This window comes from Ovis aries, chromosome 21 (genome assembly GCF_016772045.2).
Source record: "Ovis aries strain OAR_USU_Benz2616 breed Rambouillet chromosome 21, ARS-UI_Ramb_v3.0, whole genome shotgun sequence".
In the NCBI taxonomy this organism is placed as follows: Eukaryota; Metazoa; Chordata; class Mammalia; order Artiodactyla; family Bovidae; genus Ovis; species Ovis aries.
Window position 1 is genome coordinate 38,545,330 of NC_056074.1, and position 20,513 is coordinate 38,565,842.

Consider the following 20,513-nt stretch of genomic DNA (forward strand, 5'->3'; position numbering starts at 1 on the left):
AAGCATGTGGAAATAACCAGCTGGACCTAGAAGGAAAGAAAAAAGCTAAGAAACTAAAGCCAGGGTTTTGTGTCTATCCTTTCCATCATGATTTAACACTACAATTATTATCTTTAATTGAATTCTTTAGATGACTTAGTTCAAAAGTTCACATGTTCAGATCCGTTGGTTTTGTTGGGGAAGGGTAGTCAGTACCGTTTTGTCTTGTGTGCTTTTAAAATCTAAAATTGAAGGCTTGGGGGAAGGGGATGTTAGATTATTTAAATAAATGAAAAACTTTCCAGACAGTCTTTTGAGAGGAATACTGGCTTGAAAGGGGTTCCTACAAATTTCCTTGGCCTGCTGCCAAATGTATGCATGATCGAAAGTATGTATGTTTGTCATTGACAGAGTTTTGTGTTCTGTCAGTGACCTTTCTGTGCCATCTTGAGGGAGTGTCTTTGTTAAGGATCAATCTGTAGTAGAGCAGACTATTAACCCATTTCAGCAGCCATAGAATTTGGCTCTTAAGTTTATAAATGCATTATCCAATGTCTTATAACTCAAAAAATGGCTTCACTTATAATGAATTATTAATAACAAAAGTAACCAAAGAAAATAATCAGTCTGGAAATGTCTGTATACTTTTCTTTACAGAAATAATTATTCATATAAAAAACTTAACTCTTCAATTTCCACATTTGTTAAAGAAGTTTTCGTATTGTGGTCATGAATTTTTTTTCTTGTAGTTATTGCAGTCACTTTTAAATCTTAGAGATTTGTATTAACAAATTTTGGAAAATTAGTGCTTAGAAGGTGGAACATGTTGTATGGATCCTTACTTAGAGAGTTATTTTTGAAAATGAAGTTAAAGCTTATGGGCTACTAAACCTTAAAATTTCTTTGCACATTTATTCCTTTTCAGAATAAGCGTTTGAGCAGCCTTTCTTTTCTTCCTTTGAGGAGTACACTTGGGAGAGTAAAGTTTGAGAATGGCTTTGGGAATGGTTGACATTGGCATCAAACCAGGATGTTTTCCCGGTTTAGTAATAAAAGTCAATAGGCAAGGAGTCAACAAGGCTGTACTCATTGGAATTGGCAAGAGCCAATTTCTTTCCCTCAGTCTTGAGATGACCATTGGATATGTTAGCGCCCTCTTTTGGTGTAAGAAGGTTACTGCACCCTTAAATAATACAGGCAAAGGTTAGAGTTGCTCAGTCATGCCTGACTCTTTGCAACCCCATGGACAAATTCTCCAGGCAAGATTACTGGAGTGGGTTGCCATTTCCTTCTCCATGGCAAAAGGTAGACATCCTTTAAAGTTTTTAAAGTAAAAAATATGCTGAAGATTTGGAAAATTAAAGCAATGAACCACTCATAATTCTGCCAGCAACATAAACGCTCTTGGTTAATATAGACATTCACTGTCATATGCTTAATCTGCCATTAGCAAAATAAGATAACAGAAATTTTTGACTTCATTTACATAAACTTATACAAAGAAGCTGGAAATGGATTCTAAGAAATACTTAGTATAACACAAGACTTTAAACAGATTGAAACATAACTAGAAAAAAGTAAGGGTCTCTCAAATAAAAATAAATTTTAAGTTATGTGATAATATAATACAGTTATAACTGAAAAGTTAGGAAAACACTAACTTTGTAGTTTGGGGACTTTTTTTCATTTTTTCCCAGCACCCACTGTACTAGCTCAGGACTTTGGAAGAGGCTCACTTCAGTTCAGTCGCTCAGTTGTGTCCAACTCTGCGACCCCATGGACTGCAGCACTCCAGGCTTCCCTGTCTATCACCAACTCCTGGAGCTTACTCAGACTCATGTCCACTGAGTCAGTGATGCCATGCAACCATCTCACCCTCTGTCATCCCCTTCTCCTCCTGCCTTCAATCTTCCCCAGCATCAGGGTCTTTTCCAAGGAAGGAGTCAGCTCTTCGCGTCAGGTGGCCAGAGTATTGGAGCTTCAGCTTCAGCATCCATCCTTCCAATGAATATTCATGACTGATTTCCTTTAGGATGAACTGGTTGGATCTCCTTGCAGTCCAAGGGACTCTCAAAAGCCTTCTCCAACACCACAGTTCAAAAGCATCAATTCTTTGGCGCTCAGCTTACTTTATAGTCCAACTCTCACATCCATACATGACTACTGGAAAAACCATAGCTTTGACTAGGTGGACCTTTGTCAGCAAAGTAATGTCTCTGTTTTTTAATACACTGTCTAGGTTGGTCATAGCTTTTCTTTCAAGGAGCAAGCATCTTTCAATTTCATGGCTGCAGTCACAATCTGTAGTGATTTTGGAGCCCCAAAATAAAAAGTCTCTCACTGTTTCCACTGTTTCCCCATCTATTTGCCATGAAGTGACGGGACCAGATGCCATGATCTTAGTTTTCTGAATGGTGAGTTTTAAGCCAGCTTTTTCACTGTCCTCTTTCACTTGTATCAGGAGGCTCTTTAGTTCTTCTTCGTTTTCTACCATAAGGGTGGTGTCATCTGCATATCTGAGGCTATTGAAATTTCTCCCGGCAATCTTGATTCCACCTTGTGCTTCTTCCAGCCCGGCGTTTCTCATGATGTACTCTGCATATAACTTAAATAAGCAGGGTGACAATATACAGCCTTGACGTACTCCTTTTCCTATCTGGAACCAGTCTGTTGTTCCATGTCCAGTTCTAACTGTTGCTTCTTGACCTGCATACAGGTTTCTCAGGAGGCAGGTAGAGGGTCTGGTATTCCCATCTCTTTAAGAATTTTCCACAGTTTGTGGTGATCCACATAGTCAAAGGCTTTGGTGTAGTCAATAAAGCAGAAGTAGATGTTTTTCTGGAACTCTCTTGCTTTTTTGATGATCCAACAGATGTTGGCAATTTGATTTCTGGTTCCTCTGCCTTTTCTAAAACCAGCTTGAACGTTTGGAAGTTCATGGTTCAGGTACTGTCGAAGCCTGGTTTGGAGAATTTTGAGCATTACTTTGCTAACATGTGAGACGAGTGCTATTGTGTGGTAGTTTGAGCATTATTTGGCACTGCCTTTCTTTGGGATTGGAATGAAAACTGACCTTTTCCAGTCGTGTGGCCACTGCTGAGTTTTCCAAATTTGCTGGCATATTTGAGTGCAGCACTTTCACAGCGTCATCTTTTAGGATTTGAAATAGCTCGACGGAAATTCCATCACCTCCACTAGCTTTGTTCTTAGTGATGCTTTGAACATTGGCAGAGGCTAAGTAAGTGTAAGTGTTAGCTGCCCAGCTGTGTCCAACTCTTCATGACTCCATGGACTGTAGCCCGCCAGGCTCCTCTGTCCATGGAATTCTCCAGGCAAGAATACCGGAGTGGTTTGCCATTTCCTTCTTCAGGGCTCCTACTGGGCAATTAGAATTGGATGCCTCACTTCTAAGGGAGCCTCCCAGCTGTGTTCATTATCAATGGAAAAGATGAGCCAAGGCTTAATTCTGTCTCAGTAAGACAGTGTACTAGAGTAGCAGCTTGGTAGCCATTGACGCTCAGTTAGGATCCTATTTTCCCGTGAACAGATTCCAGGAGGTAGGCTTTGTCAGGCCATGGTGTTTGAGTGTAGGGGATGAGGGAGAAGGAAAAGTGAGCCCTGTTTCTATAACTGTTTGGGGTTACTGCTTGGAGGGCAGAATGAGTGGGTTTTGAGGTGTTCTAAGACACCTCTAGGTGACATCTTCTTTTCTCATGGCTTTAGGTTTCCACCTCTATGCCGGCATCTCTCATCTATGCCAGTTCAGTCTACCCTGTAGGCCCCCTTGTCATATTTTGTTTACGTCCTGCCCTCTGCTTTCTTCTGACTTTTCACACACCATTCTCTTTTTTAATCAGTGCTGACAGTGCAACTCCTTTTTCATAGGAAATTTAGCAACAAAGAGAAGAAAAATCTATTTCTTTGTAGCAGATTTTAACTTTAATTCTTCATTTTCCATTTTAATGATAGGCATTGGCAGTCAAATGAATAATAATAATAGCAAACATTGTATTACTACCTAATCAGTAGTGTTCTGAGCACTTCTACTCATTAACCCATTTAATGGAGGCAACATCACTGTAAACCAGGTACTGTACTGTTCCATTTTGCAGATGAGAAACCCAAGGCACAGAGAGATTGTGTCTTGCTCAGCATCACACAGCTAGTAAATACAAGACGATGAAAACCCAGGCAGTCTGGAGCAGAGTTTGTTCTTGGCTGTACTGACTCTAAAGCTGAGGATAAAGTGTCACCAGGTAGGGATCTGGAGCCAAGTGGAAGCCAGGAGGCATGAAGGGGCTCCAAAGAGGAAGCAGAATAATACCTAAAATAAGCGTTGCTTAATTCACTGTCGTACCTGAAGCTGGATCTAACTAATGCCTTTCATAATCAGCTCTGATGTTGCCTTTAGCGTCCAAGACCATAGGTTGCTTCTCTCTGAATGACACAGTAACCTGATTGCTAAAGCTTCCTTTGTTGGTAATTTTTAAATAAAATTTAATCTTCGTAAGAATGTATACATTTGTTGTTTATAAATCATACTTCTGAGTAGTTTAAGGGGTTGGGAAACTGTTCTGTTATTTATCAGACATTTTTACTTACAGACAATACAGAGGTAAGCTTGGAATATTATGAAGTCTGAATTCATAGTAAAAGACTTCAAATTAAAAAGGCTTTTCTGTTCATTATTCTTCCTTTTCCTCTGACTCTGTCTCATGAATCATTGCTGAGTTTTTGTTAGAATAACCACTTGAAGACCAAAAATAATATATATTAGCTCATGGTCATTTTCACTTTCATGCATTGGAGAAGGAAATGGCAACCCACTCCAGTGTTCTTGCCTGGAGAATCCCAGGGACGGGGGAGCCTCTGTGGGGTCGCACAGAGTCGGACACGACTGAAGTGACTTAGCAGCAGCAGCAACAGCATGGTCGTTTAACTTTTTAAAAAAATGTGTTATTGCGGCTTAATTGCTCTGCAATAAGTTGCACGTATTTAAAATACGTAACTTGGTGAGTTTTGATACGTGTCTACACCCATGAAGCTATTACTGTGAACATCTCCAGCACAGAGATTTTTGTTTGATTTCTTCTAGTAGTTATATAGTACTAAGTATTACATTTAAGTCTGTGATCCTCTTAATTTTTACATATCATGCTAGGTATTGAGAAAAAGAGATTTGGAGATTTTTGCATATGTATATTCTGTTGTTCTGACACCATTTGTTAAAGACTCAGTTCTACCGTGAAGTCTTCTGCTTAGTCGCTTAGTCGTGTCTGACTCTGTGACCCCATAGACTGTAGCCCACCAGGCTCCTCAGTCGGGGGATTCTCTAGGCAGGAATACTGGAGTAGATTGCCATGCCCTCCTCCAAGGGGTCTTCCCAACCCAGGGATTGAACCCAGGTCTTCTGCATTGAGGGCGGATTCTTTACAGTCTGAGCCACCAGGGAAACCTGTCTTAGCTGAGACAGGGAACTGTCTTAGCAGTTTTGTCAAAAAATAGTTTGTCCATTTAACCTATTTCTGAACTTTGTAGACCGTCTATTGCTCTGCTCTGTCTTTAAGCCAGTACTATACTGTCTTGACGGAGAAGGCGATAGCACCCCACTCCAGTACTCTTGCCTGGAAAGCCCATGGACAAAGGAGCCTGGTAGGCTGCGGTCCATGGGGTCTCGAAGAGTCAGACATGACTGAGCGACTTCACTTTCGCTTTTCACTTTCATGCATTGGAGAAGGAAATGGCAACCCACTCCGGTATTCTTGCCGAGACAGGGGAGCCTGGTGGGCTGCTGTCTATGGGGTCGCACACGACTGAAGTGACTTAGCAGCAGCAGCATACTGTCTTGATCGTAGTAACTTTATACAACCCTTGAAATCAGACAGGATTAGTCCTCTGACTTTATTCTTCTTCAAAGTTGTTTTGGCTCTTTTAGGTCCTTCACATTTTCATAGGAATTTTAAAATCAGTTTGTCTATTTCTGTTTTTAAAAAACCTACTGAAATTCAGACTAGAATTACTTACAATTATAGATAAATTAACAATTTAGCAATTTTTAGTCTTCTAAGCCATGAAAACGTTGTTGTTGTTGTTGTTGTTCAGTTGCTAAGTCATGTCCGACTCTTTGTGACCCCATGAACTGCAGCACTCCAGGCTTCTCTGTCCATCACTGTCTCTCTGAGTTTACTCAAACTCATGTCCATTGAGTCAGTGATGCCATCCAACCATCTCATCCTCTGTTACGCCCTTCTCTTACCCTCAGTTTTTCCCAGCATCAGGGTCTTTTCCAGTGAATCGGCTCTGCATCAGGTGGCTAGAGTAATGGAACTTCAGCATCAGTCCTTTCAGTGAATATTCAAGGTTGATCTCCTTTAGGATTGACTGGTTTGATCTCCTTGCTGTCCAAGGGACTCTTGAGAGTCTTCTTCAGCACCACAGTTCAAAAGTGTCAGTTCTTCAGCGATCAGCCTTATTTATGGACCAACTGGTGGCTCAGACAGTAAAGGGTCTGTCTACAATGTGGGAGACCCGGGTTCGATCCCTGGGTCTGGAAGATCCCCTGGGGAAGGAAATGGCGATCCACTCCAGTACTATTGCCTGGAAAATCCCATGGACAGAGGAGCCTGGTAGGATACAGTCCATGGAGTCACAGAGAGTCGGACACAACTGAGTGACTTCACTTCACTCATACCCATACATGACTACTGGAAAAACCATAGCTTTGACTATATGGACCTTTGTCTCAAAGTGATGTCCCTGCTTTTTAATACATAGTCTAGGTCGGTCATAGCTTTTCCTCCAAGGAGCAAGCGTCTTTTAATTTCGTGGCTGTGGTCACCATCTGCATTGATTGTGGAGCCCAAGAAAATGAAAGTGACATTTTCCCCATCTATTTGAAAACAGTGTAGCTTTCCATTCATTTAGGTCGCCATTAGTTTCTCTCAGCAGCATTTTATAGATTTCAGAGCACAGGTCTTATACATCTCTTGTCAGATTTATGCCTAAGTATTTCATATTTTCATGCTATTTTAAATGGTGTTTTTAGGTCAGTTTCTTATCAGTTAATACTAATACATGGAAATATAATTAATTTTGTATCCTGCAACGTTGCTAAAATTTATTAGCTTTTTTGTAGATTCCATCAGATTTTCTACCTAGGCCACATGCCATCTGTGAATAATGACAGTTTTACTTCATCCTTTCTAGTTTGATGGTTTTTAATTTCTTTTTCTTGATTTACCATGCTGGCTAAAGCCAGTAGAAGTAGTAAGAGAGAATATCCTTGCCTTCTTTCATTAAATACAATGTTAGCGCTAGGTTTCTTGCAAATTACTTTTATTAACTAAAGGAAATTCCCTTCTATAACCTTATTTGCTGAGATGTTTTATCAGAAGACATTGGATTTTGTTTTTCCATATCTCTTAAGATGACCACATGGTTCTTTAGTTTGCTGATGTGGTAAATTATATTGACTAATTTATGAATACCAAGTCTCGCATTTTTGCAAAAAAAAAAAACTTGGTCATGACATACTCTTTTTTAAAATGGTATTTATATTTGGCTATGCTGGGTCTCTGTTGCTGCGTGGGCATTTCTCTAGTTGCGGTCAGCAGGGACTACCCTCTAGCTGCAGTGTGAGGGCTTCTCATTGCAGGGGTTTCACTCGTTGGGTAGCATGGGCTCTAGGGCATGCGGGCCGTAGTGACTGCAGCATGGACTCAGCAGCTGCAGCTCACGGGCTCTAGAGGACAGGCTCAGCAGTTGTGGCACGTGGCCTTAGTTGATCCGTGGCATTTGGGATCTTCCCAAATCAGGAATCGAACCCATGTCTCCTGCACTGGCAGGAGGATTCTTTACCACTGAGCCACCAGGGAAGCCCTATCTATTTCTTGAGTGAGCTTTGATGGTCTAGTCATTGGAGAATTTGTCCACTTCATCTAAATTGTCTAGTTTATAGGCATAACATTGATCCTAATATCTCCTTATCTTTTCAATGTCTTTAGAATCTGTAGCAATGTCACCTCTCTGATTCCTGATATTGGCAATTTGTATATTCTTTCACTTTTTCTTGATCAGTCTAGCTAGAGTTTTATCTATTTTATTGGTATTCTCAAAGAACCAACTTTGGTTTCATTGATGTTTCTGTTGTTTTTCTGTTATCTGTTCATTGACATTTGCTCTGGTTTTTATTCTTTCCTTTCTTCTGTTTAGTTAGTGTTCAATCACTTCTTCCTCTAGCTTTTTAAGGTTGAAAATGAAATCACTAATTTCTCATCTTTCTTCTCTTATAATATAGGCACTTAGCTGGACACCACAGATTTTTATTTTCATTCAGTTCAAAATACTTTGGAATTTCCCTGTTGATTTTTTCCTTTGGTCTGTGAGCTGTTTAGAAGCATATTGTTTAAAAAAAAAAAAAAGAAGCATATTGTTTAGTTTATACAAAGTTTATCATTGGTTTTCTCAGTATCTTTCTGTTATTGTTTCTGATGTAATTACCTTATAGTCAGAAAACATGAAAGTGTCTTGAATCCTTTTCAAGACCCAGAGTTAAGTTTATCTTGGTAAATGTTCTACATGTACTTGGAAAGAATGTATGTTCTGCTTTTTAAAGTGTAGAGTGTTCTTTTGAATGTTAAATTAGTTGATAGTGTTTAAGTCTTATATCCCTATTGATTTTTTGTCTACTTATTTTGCCATTATTCAGAGAGGAATGTTGAAATCCCTGACTATAATTGCAAGTTTGTCTCATTTCTTTTTTTTTTAATACTTTTTTGAGATATAACTCATATACTATACAATTCATCCATTAAGGTTTACAACTAAATGATTTTTTTTCATCACCACTATCCAATTTTAGAATATTTTCGTTCCCCCACTGAAAAGAAACCCCATACCCATTAGCAGTCATTTCCCATTTCTAATCAGCACCAGTTCAGTTCAGTTGCTCAGTCGTGTCCGACTCTTTGCGACCCCATGGACTGCAGCACGCCAGGCCTCCCTGTCCATTACCAACTCCCAGAGTTTACGCAAACTCATGTCCATTGAGTCAGTGATGCCATCTAACCATTGCATCCTCTGTTGTCCCCTTCTCCTCCCGCCTTCATCTTTCCCAGCATCAGGGTCTTTTCAAATGAGTCAGCTCTTCACATCATGTGGCCAAAGTACTGGAGTTTCAGCTTCAGCATCTGTCCTTCTAATGAATATTCAGGACTGATTTCCTTTAGGATGGACTGGTTGGATCTCCTTGCAGTCCAAGGGACTCTCAAGAGTCTTCTCCAATACCACAGTTCAAAAGCATCAGTTCCTTGGCACTCAGCTTTCTTTATAGTCCAACTCTCACGTCTATACATGACTACTGGAAAAACTATAGTTTTGACTAGATGGACCTTTGTTGGCAAAGTAATGTCTCTGCTTTTTAATATGCTGTCTAGGTTGGTCATAACTTCATCACCACAGCCCTAAACCACCACTCATTTACTTCCTCTCTCTATAGAGTTGCAGATGTTTTATATAAAACATGATCATACAATATGTGGGGTTTTATAATTGATGTGTTACAGCTGGCATAATGTTTTCACATTTTATCTGTGTTATAACATGTAGTATTGGAACGTCATTCCTTTTTGTGGCCAAATAATAATTGCATTGTATGGGTATGCTCGTTTTATTTGTCCATTCACCAGCTGACGGATGCTTAGATTGTTTCTACATTTTCCATGTTATGAATAATGCTTCTGTGAACACTGGTGTACATACATTTTTGTGTTGTATGTTTTTACTTCTCTTGCATATTTGCTTAAGAGTAGAATTCCTGGATCATACAATAATTCTGTGTTTAACTTTCTGAGGAACTGTCAAATTGTTTTCCAAAGCAGTTGCAACATTTTTCATTCCCACTGGGAATGCATGAGGTTTCTCCGCATCCTTGCCGATATTTGTTATATTTTTTATTATAGCCAATTTAGTGGGCTCATTGTGGTTTTGATTTACATTTCACTAATGACGTTAAGCCTCTTTTATATACTTATTGGCCATTTGTATATCTTTGGAGAAATGTCTGTTTCGATCCTTTCTCATTTTTTTAACTTGTTTTCATTTAAGCTGTTCTTTTTATTATTGAGTTATAATTCAATTAACCCTATTAGATAAATAATTTGAAAATATGTTCTCTTATTCTATGAGTTTTCTTGTCATTTTCTTGGTACTGTTTATAACACAAAGGTTTTTAATTTTGATATAGTCCAGTTTATCCTTTTGTTCTTTTTCTTTTGGTGTGCTCGAGTGGGTTGCCATTCCCTTCTGCAGGGGATTTTCCCGACCCAGGGATCAGAGCATATAAGCATGCTTTAGTGTTTGCATCTTTGAAGACCCTTGGCTCCAGATGTTATACTCCCTTTCATACCCACACTTCTTAAGCGTTTCCTCTCACACTGCCTCCCTGTCTCACCAGTAATTCCTCTTCAACCCCCTCCAGCTATTCACTGAACTGCTCTGATCAGACACCAACGATCTCCATATTGCTAAGTCCAAGGTGACTTTTTCTCTTTTTCAGCCTCAGCACAATTAGCCAGTTTCCACACCCTTCTCCACGAAGCACTCCTTTGTCAGCTTCTGTGACTCCATACTCCTAGTTATCCCCACTTCCTTGGTTATTTCCTCTGTATCCTTTCTCCAGCTCCTCTACTTTTACTCAGCTACTAAATATTGGAGCACCTCAGAATTAAGCCTGGGCCTTCTTCCCTGTAAACTAGGTAACCTTATCCATTTTCACGACTTTTAATATTATTTGTGTGCTGGTGGTTTCCCTATGTGCATCTCCAGCTCAGACTTGTCCTGTGTGCTCCATACTGGTAGATCTGACCACCTTCTCTGTGTATATCTCTAGACATCCATCCAGAACTAACATGCTCTCTACTCTGCTTTTTCTCATCTCAGTAAATGACACCACATCGATCTATTTACTCAGGCCCCAAAACTAGGTCTCATCCATATTTATTTCCCTCTGTCACCTCCCACATCAGTTCATCATCAAGTTCTGACTGTCCTGCCTCCAAAATATAGTCTGTGTTTCCACTCCGCTCCATCCTGACCTAATCTAAACGCCCATCATCTCTGACTGGAACCCCTGTGTTAGCCTCCTAGGGAGTCTCTGCCTGTACTCTTGCCCCATCCCAGTCCATTTTCATCAGAGAAGCCCATTGTAGGTTTGACAGTGCTTATCATTGTAGATTTGACTATTTATTGTCACAGTTTTCATGAAAAAGGGAGGCTTTTTCTAATTTGCACCGAAGTAGATTTGCATTTAGGCTAGCATTTTTATGCCTTTCCCTTCTCTGATGCATCAGGGTCTTTTTCTGTCTAGGCCTCAGCCTTATCCTCTAAGCTTTTCTTTCTTTCAAATATTTCAGATTTAAAGAAGTCAAACAAAAAACTGCCATATAACCTTTGTGCCTAGGGAGCCTGTGCTCTTGCCCCATCCTAGTCCATTTTCTTCTCGCTTCAGCTTGTCTTTCCAATGAATATTTAGGATTGATTTCCTTTAGGACTGACTGGTTTGAACTCCTTGCAGTCCCAGAGACTCTCAAGAGTCTTCTCCAACACCACAGTTCCAAAGCATCAATTCTTCGGCATTCAGCCTTCTTAGTGGTCCAGCTCTCACATCCATACATGACAACTGGAAAAACCATAGCTTTGACTAGATGGACCTTTGTCAGCAAAATAATGTCTCTGCTTTTTAATACACTATCTAAGTTTGTCATAGCTTTTCTTCCAAGGAGCAAGTGTCTTTTCATTTCATGACTGCAGTCAACATCTGCAGTGATTTTGAAGCCCAAGAAAATAAAGTCTGTCACTATTTTCATTGTTTCCCCATCTATTTGCCATGTAGTGGTGGGACCAGATGCCATGATCTTAGTTCTTTTAACGTTTTAACGTTGAGTTTTAAGCCTGCTTTTTCACTCTCCTCTTTCACCTTCATCAAGAGGCTGTTGAGTTCCTGTTCACTTTCTTCCATAAGGGTGGTGTTATCTGCATATCTGAGGTTATTGACATTTCTCATGGCAGTCTTTGTTCCAGCTTGTGCTTCATCCAGCCAGCGTTTTGCATGAGGTACTCTGCATATAAGTTAAATAAGCAAGGTGACAATATACAGCCTTGATGTACTCCTTTCTCAATTTGAAACCAGTCCATTGTTCCCTGTCTGGTTCTGACTGTTGATTCTTGACCTGCATACTGGTTTCTCAGGAGGCAGGTAGAGGGTCTGGTATTCCCATCTCTTTAAGAATTTTCCACAGTTTGTGGTGATCCACACAGTTAAAGGCTTTAGCACAGTCAGTGAAGCAGAAATAGATGTTTTTCTGGAATTCTGTTGATTTTTCTGTGATCTGACGGATGTTGGCAATTTGATCTCTGGTTCCTCTGCCTTTTCTAAATCCAGCTTGAACATCTGGAAGTTCTTGGTTCACATACTGTTGAAGCCTAGCTTGGAGAATTTTGAGCATTACTTTGCTAGCATGTGAGATGAGTGCACTTGTGCAGTAGTTTGAACATTCTTTGGGATTGGAATGAAAACTGACCTTTGCCAGCCCTGTGTCCATTGCTGAGTTTTCCAAATTTGTTGGCATACTGAGTGCAGCATTTCAACAGCATCCATCTTTGAAAGGATTGGAAATAGCTCAGCTGGAATTCCATCACCTCCACTAGCTTTGTTCATAGTGAGGCTTCCTAAGGTCCATATGTCAAGTTACCTTTGGTTTTATAGTCTGTTGGCTCAACTAAGCCTGGTTTGCTTAATTTAGTCAACAGTTTTCAAGCTTTTCCCACAGTTGCTCTACTGAAACATTTAAAGTAAATGACACTTTATTTCATTGAACTTGAGTAGCCGTGACTAAAAACTAAGTTTCTATAAACCTATCCAGAAACCAGAAAAACCTTTGGCAGTGTGAATGATCCCTGATGTAATTGGATTCTCCTTGGTTTTTATTTACTGTCTTGAGGAGGGTGCACCTGTGACCGAACGCTAGTGTAAGGCTTGTCAGGTGTGCAGAACACAGAGCGGACAGTCCCGGCCTTGTGACTCGTGAGAGGTTGTCTAACTTACGCTCCCTTTTCTGTTGGCAGTGCACGACTTGATTTTCTGGCGAGATGTGAAGAAGACTGGCTTTGTCTTTGGCACCACACTGATCGTGCTGCTGTCCCTGGCCGCTTTCAGTGTCATCAGTGTGGTTTCTTACCTCATCCTGGCCCTTCTGTCTGTCACCATCAGCTTCAGGGTCTACAAGTCTGTCATCCAAGCTGTACAGAAATCAGAAGAAGGCCATCCATTCAAGTGAGTTGAAGCATCATTAGTAATGCTCTACAACTTAGGGAAGGGTTTGCAGAGGCTGGTCAGATCCAAATCAGACCTGATTAGAAATCAGGAATTATAGGGCCTAATGCAGCTAATCAGTGGCATGAAACATCAACTTGAGACTACTTTATGAAGTGACCAAGTTAGGAGCCAGGAACTTTTTTGACGAACTAGAGGGTCACCTAAAAGGACTGTCTGAATTCCTGGGCAGGGTCATCCTGTAGAGAAAGCAGAGCATCTGGACAGCACTCAGTTAAATGGGGTCCCAGGTGCATGTTTAAGCCCCACATAGTTAATACTTAAAACAGCCTTGGAAAAAAACAGCCTTGGAATGTTGTTGAGGATGCATTCTTGGCAGTATAAGAACTCGGTGTGTATATTCTTGGTTTTATTACTGATTTCCTTCCTATCTCTCCTTTAGTTGCCTTAATACCAGGGGCAAGTCGTGATGAAGTCAGTAGGTCATGCATTTGTAGAATCCAGTTGCTAGCTTTTCCAACTGTGCTATGATTTAACAAATGTTTTCCTCACTCCTTTCCTCTTGAAAGTCTTGGCCTGTAAAAAAACTTTAACATCAACAAATGGCAGTATTTTATTATTTTCAAATAGCAGGTTTTTAAAACCCCTGCTCGTGGAAAAAGAAGTATTTCTGTGATCTCTCAGAACTATGACAGAATAGGTGTCTGACTGCAGCTTTGGTCCTTGTATTTTCTCCTGGTGAAAATAGAAGGAATAATTTAAGCTATATGTGGCATTTTAAAAGTTACTTGCAAGTTGGTTTTAACAAATCAGTAGTTGTTGATTGATTGAGTGGATAAATTTTACTGTTTTGCCACAAGCTGCAATGTAGAAGGTTTTTTTTCCTCCTTTCACATGATGCTGTTACATATTTATAAAACGTGTTCTGCTAGGTTGTATTAATTACAGCATCTAATTTTTATAACTTTTGTGTTTGATAGTACATATTTCCTTACTAAACCGGAAAGAAAAACATGCCTATTACTCTTCTGACTTTTCCCGCAAGACTGTAGGCTGTTTGAGGCAGAAGCAGGTTTATTTTTCTGATATCCCTATACCTAGTGGAGGGTCTGGTACTCATGGGCACCACTAAGTGCTGAGTGAATGAACAGATTATGAGCAGGTGGTTACATCTCAGTTCTATAATGCATCCTGGGAACAGAACGCAGGTCTTTGTGTTTTTTTAACAAATATTTTATAATGCCTCCTTTATCATTTTGAAATGAAATTCATAGATAATATTACTGGTAAACAATTTTTAAAACATCATAATTATAAGGAGTGATAAAATAGAAAGTCATTGACAATAAAACAACTAGCATTTCAGTCAATATTTTAATTTCTTAGAAATAACTACACCAAAAAAGAAACTAAAAATACTTGAGATCAGATACTTGCATGTACATTTATAATCTCCCTTACAGATGTGATTTTCCAAAATGGCAAAAAAAAAATCTTAAGGTTTCAGTATAAACAAAATACAGTTTTAGACAATTCGGGATATGTCAAAATTGTGGGGAAAATACTTTGTTTTTATATGTTCTGGGCTCTTGATAATTATAAAGAGGTTCACCTTCATGAATATCCTATGAGAGAGTAAAAGTTCTGCAGGACATTGGGCAGTTCTTTATTGTACATGACTGTCCCACACTGCGGACATAGGGCAGTTTTGCCTCTACCTACCAAATGGCAGTCAAGTTCCCCCCACCCCACCCCATGTTAGCAAAATCTGCCTCTGCAGATTTCACACACCCTTCATGGGATTTCACCCTCTGAAGAACTTCTGTGCTAACAGAAAGAGATCATCTCCTGCCATGTCAGATGTGTGACTGTTGTTTCTTCTTCTGAAAGAGCCTACCTGGATGTCGACATCACTCTGTCCTCAGAAGCTTTCCATAACTACGTGAACGCTGCCATGGTGCACATCAACAGGGCCCTGAAACTCATCATTCGTCTCTTTCTGGTGGAGGATCTAGTTGACTCCTTAAAGGTTAGTTGCCTCTGCAGCTTTTGGTGGTGAGGCTGAGGAAGACCAGGGACTGAGTTATAATTCAGAGGAAAGGCAGTAAATAAGGTTTTATCAGACAAAAGCAAAATGTATGCTTGTCTCAATCAGTCTACAGAAATGGAAGTAGGGGTTAGTAAAGAAGGTACTTTCTGCGTCAGGAGAACTCACATCAGAATAAGGATAATGTATGCAATTGATAGAAATGCAGTTACAGTCTGTTTGGTTCTTCTGAGAGAACCACTGAGTTCTCTTATGCACCCTCAAATGTATAATAGAAATGAGGTAACCATGTTGAAATTATTAATGGCATACATCACTGAATTTATGAGGACTTAGCTAGAAAAAAATAACATCAAATAACCTGAATTTTGTAAGATCCCCTGGTGGAAGGCATGGCAACCCACCCCAGTATTCTTGCCTGGAGAGAGGAGCCTGGTGGGCTACAGTCCATGGGGTCGCAAAGAGTCAGACACACCTGAGTGACCAAGCACAGCCCAACCTGAATTCTGCATCATGATTATTCCTGCTTAACCCCCTGATGTTGGCCTTCACAGCTTGCTGTCTTCATGTGGCTGATGACCTATGTTGGTGCCGTTTTCAATGGGATCACCCTTCTGATTCTTGGTAAGGTGGCAAGGAAAATGTCTTCAGGCTCTATGAAGTAATTGGTAAGAGTAAGAGCAGAGAGAGCCCAGCGTGGCTCCAGTCCTTTCACACTGGCCCAGCCTTCAACATCCATAAAGGCCTTGTCTAGGTACTGGAGGAACCTGTGTTTGTGGGCACAGGTTTATTAAATGGTCCCACCTATAAAGAAACATCCAGACAACTAGAAATACAGGAGAGTTGTCGAGATTTAGTTTAAATATGAGGATCTTCATAATTTGGAAATTATTAGTGGTACAAGAGGGAAGACTATATACCTGTATCTAACGGTCCTTAGTTGAGAGCTCTGGCCAGGACTTCTCATACTGATGAAGTTCTGTGTTTCCCTGTATTTCATGAGGAAAAATATCCCTGTTACTCAGACTTTGTGACTGTCTCCATTGACACTTGCCATGTCTTATGATTCTTTCTTACAGCTGAACTACTCGTTTTCAGCGTTCCAATTGTCTATGAGAAGTACAAGGTAAGCATTTGTCTGTTTTGAGTCAGATATGCCAGTTAATGTATGACTAATTTTAGTTCTTTATTTATTTATTTATTTGGCTACATCAGATCTTTAGTTGCAGCATGTGGGATCTAGTTCCCTGAACAGGGATTGAACCCGGGCCCCCTGCACTGGGAGCACGGAGTCTTAGCCACTTGACCACCAAGAAAGTCCCTAGTGCATTTTTTAGGCATTGAAAGTTCACAGCAATCTTTTCCTAGCCGTTTTTACAGTCTTAATTTTACAAGTTCCTACAAGAAACTGGTAACTGGTTTCCTCTAAGAAGCGAAACTGAATGTCTAGAAGAGATAAGGGTAGAAAGGGAATTTACTGTGTTACCATGCTGTATGTCTTTTGAGTTTTATCAGATGGATCTATTCCCAAAAAAAAGTTGAAAAAAATGCTCAAATAAGAGCTGGTATCTGAGAAGAAACAAACTATTAAAGGAGTTGTGGGAATCCATCAGTGTGAATAGATGTCTGCACTGTAGAGTGGCTTATACCGAGTGCACTGGATGCTATGAAGTTTTCTTGATAGATTGTCGTCCATTATCTGACTTGATTCATGGCTTTTTGGTATTAAATGAATTAGTCTCACCAGGAGTCAGAACATATTTGTGTTTACTGAATGTAGATTAGACACACAGTTTCTGGTATTGAGTAAATTATGGTTAAACTAGGCTAAAGAATCTTACCTTCAGGAAAATTGTTAATCTGTGTGTTGCCACAACTGAATGACTTTTCTTTCTTAAAGACCCAGATTGATCACTATGTTGGCATTGCCCGTGATCAGACCAAGTCGATTGTTGAAAAGTGAGTACACTTAGGTTCCCCATTTCATCATGACATGAGCTTTTTTTTCCCCCAATTATTTTTAGTCTCCTGTGTAAAATGCTAATGCCAAAAAAAGTAATTTTATCCTGGGGAAAAGGAAAAGCTTGGCTAATGGTTCATTTTACTAGAAATAATTTCATCTGCTCCTTTGTAAAGCATTCTTTGTATCTTGAACTGAAAAGGACCAACAGAGTTAGGACCACTCTGCCTTTTTGAACTGTTTTTTAAATGTTTGTGGTTGTCTACTCACCATTTAGTTTCACAAATATCAAATGTTAAGCCAAACTCTTCCTTCCCTTTTCAGAAATAAAAGTTGTAGTAAATATAGTAAAGCTCAAAACTACCTCTTTTCTAAGACTATATATCCTTCTGTTTTAATCAGTTTCATATTTAAATCAAATAATAAAATATTGGTAGAATTTTTATGACTCCCTATATCAAGGAACTGTAAGTTAATATTTTTCCATATTTTCTTCAGATACTCTTTTAAGAAACAAAGCTTCACAGCAGTTAAATTCTCTTTGTGCCCGCCCCCCACCTTTCACACCCCAGATTTCAGTGCTTTTTCTAGCTTTGATATGAGGAAACCTTATCTATATCCAGACAGCCCAGACTTAATGCAGGATCTTTACCTACTTTTTTGCTTTCTTAGGCAGACACTGGAGCTAAAGCCCGGCAAGGGCAGTCCGCACAGATTTGTATATGGCTGTTGCTTATTCCTATAGAGCACAGCCGGCAGGCCGTGTGCTTACATGTACCTCATTCTCTGTCATCCCCAGTGAAGGGAGCCAGGAGGTTTGGGCAGCAAAAGAGGACGCAGCAGGCTCAGCGGCAGGGAGGGGGTAGATCTTAGGGGTTCTCTTCAGCTCATCCCAGGCCAGACTCAGCCCCTGCCTCTTCATCTAGAGGAAGCCCAGTGAAAATGGGAGTGTTGTTCACATGACACCAGTAAGTTCAAGAGCTGTCTTCTAGGATCAGTGTTAAAACAAAAATATAGAACTAATGTCTGTATTTTCACTCTTTTTTCTTTCCTTTTCCCAATAGGATCCAAGCAAAACTCCCTGGAATCGCAAAAAAAAAGGCAGAATAAGTACATGGAAACCAGAAACGCAACAGTTACTAAAACACCATTTAATAGTTATAACGTTGTTACTTGTACTATGAAGGAACATGCTCAGTGTCAGCTTGAGCCTGCATTCCAAGCTTTTTATTTTTTAATTTGGTGTTTTCTCCTCTCCTTTCCCTCTACCCTCAGTATCAAGCACAAGAATTGTTGGACTTAAAAAAGAACTGATATCTTAGAAAACCCAAAAGAATAAAGAAAGAGTCAAATTAATAGGATAAATCAGTACCTTAATGATGGTGGAGCTTTTACCTGTAACTTGAAAGGAGGGGGAAAATTGGAGATAAAGGAGAAAATGAAAAATAAAAACATCTCTTGGGTTCTTTTATCCAAATTTCAAGGACTAGTCAGTCTTCTATAGCTTCCCATCATAGTTTTGCCCTTATTTTAAGTTAAGAAATAATGATTAACTTATGAAGAAATTATCTGGGGACAAGAATGGGATTCCTTCCCTTGTTCGTTGTTGTTTTGTTTTCCGGTCCTCTGATCCCATCTTCCTGCCCCACGACGTGAGCAGCTACTCCTAATTTTCCTCTTCTTCATTTAATGATATAACTTTCAACTCTGTGAATAACTTATAGTTGATAGTGATGACTCCTGATTCCCAAAATACCATCTGATAACCAAGAATGGAGATGGAAGGTCGGACAGAGGAGTGCACAGGACCACTGCTGTGACTCCCGCGCATCCTTAGGAAGGAAAGGCTCCGCATGGGGGATGGTGGTGTCTGTGTCGTTTCTTCTGGACACCAGTTGGAGAGCTTATTCCGGAATGTGCTTTCCTCCCTCTTTCCTACCCTCAAGCTCAATAAATATGGTTGTACTTTTCTTATTATAAAATAAATGTCTGTAACTGCTGTACACTGCTGTAACCTTGTTAGAGAAAAAAAAAAATTAATCTGCATGTGGGCTCCTCCGTTATTGAGTTATTGTAATCCTGTCTCAGTCCGTGGCGGGGAAACATTCTCAAGAGGTGAACTACAGAAACACAAAGGCCTTTTTCTCTTTTCCCTGCGCACTCCATCTTTAACCTGTGCTCATCATTTTACCCTGAGGACCAAAGCTGAGCTGGCTTGCGAGGAGACTATCTGTGGTTGAGACACCACAGATGAGTGTAGGGAGGTGCATTTTGCGGTTCAGGTGGAGTTTTAACTTAGAGGCTAGCTTATTGGGCGTGTGTGGTTTGAGGATTCCATTTTCAGGCACTTATTGTCTCAGCACCTGTACCACCATGGCGCAGGGTCCTCCTTTTGAGTGTTTTCCAAGAAGCTTTAGGTAAGGGTGACCAGGCAGGGCCAGATTGTGTTGGTGGGCTCCATGCGCAATTAAGACAATAAAACAGTTCACGTTGATATCAGATGGAGGGCATTTGGGAATCTTTGATTCCCACTTAACGTTTTCCTCCCCTTCCAACATGAAAATTCAGTAAACTTGAAAGAAAATCATCTGTGAATTCTTTCAGGTTGTAACTGACAGTTGTGATAATCCAGACGGAATATGCACTGGTGACTTTAAAGTAAGGGCTATAATCTTTGACGGTCCCAAAGCAGTGCAGCTCTGTAGAAGGTAGTGGAAGGACCTTTTCTTTCTACTTTGTTGAGGAAATTACTTAGGAATTTAGATGGGTAAAAGGTACCTTGCCTTACTCCACTCTTATTTTCTTAGCCCCCTTTCCTTTTGAATGCTCTAACTCATTTCATGTCATGGTAGGAAATGCACTCTCCATCTCCACTCCTTTGCCCTCCCAGGAAGTCAGTGCACTGATTGTCTTTTTGGGCTTCCCCTCCAAAGGACCTTTCCCTGCACTGGAAGCCTCCACACCTAGCTTTTGTTTTGTCACTGCTGTGTTCAGATTGATTGGACAGATCTTTGTGCCACACAGGAATTTTTTTTTTTTTTTTTAAGAAAAATCTATAGGTGAAAAATTACTAATGAAACTGTGTGCGTATATGTCCGTGCAACATAAAAGTACAGTAGCACTTAAGGAGCTTGAATCTTGGTTCCTGTAAAATGCAAATTGATGTGGTATTAATAAAAAAGAAAAAAGAACAGTGT

At 40.0% G+C, this 20,513-nt stretch overlaps 1 protein-coding gene across 3 annotated transcripts in view; it reads left to right on the forward strand.

Moving 5' to 3' along the window:
* The window catches only part of RTN3 (reticulon 3), a 63,200-nt gene extending 42,693 nt beyond the window's left edge, over positions 1-20,507 (forward strand). For all 3 annotated transcript variants that reach the window (XM_027960107.3, XM_060404064.1, XM_060404063.1), the window contains 6 exons: positions 13,102-13,309; positions 15,200-15,338; positions 15,911-15,980; positions 16,436-16,482; positions 17,257-17,315; positions 18,381-20,507. In XM_027960107.3, the coding sequence (XP_027815908.1) occupies positions 13,102-13,309; positions 15,200-15,338; positions 15,911-15,980; positions 16,436-16,482; positions 17,257-17,315; positions 18,381-18,426 (569 nt within the window). In that variant the 3' untranslated portion in view covers positions 18,427-20,507. The remainder of the gene's footprint in view (positions 1-13,101; positions 13,310-15,199; positions 15,339-15,910; positions 15,981-16,435; positions 16,483-17,256; positions 17,316-18,380) is intronic.
* The last annotated feature ends 6 nt before the right edge of the window (positions 20,508-20,513 follow it).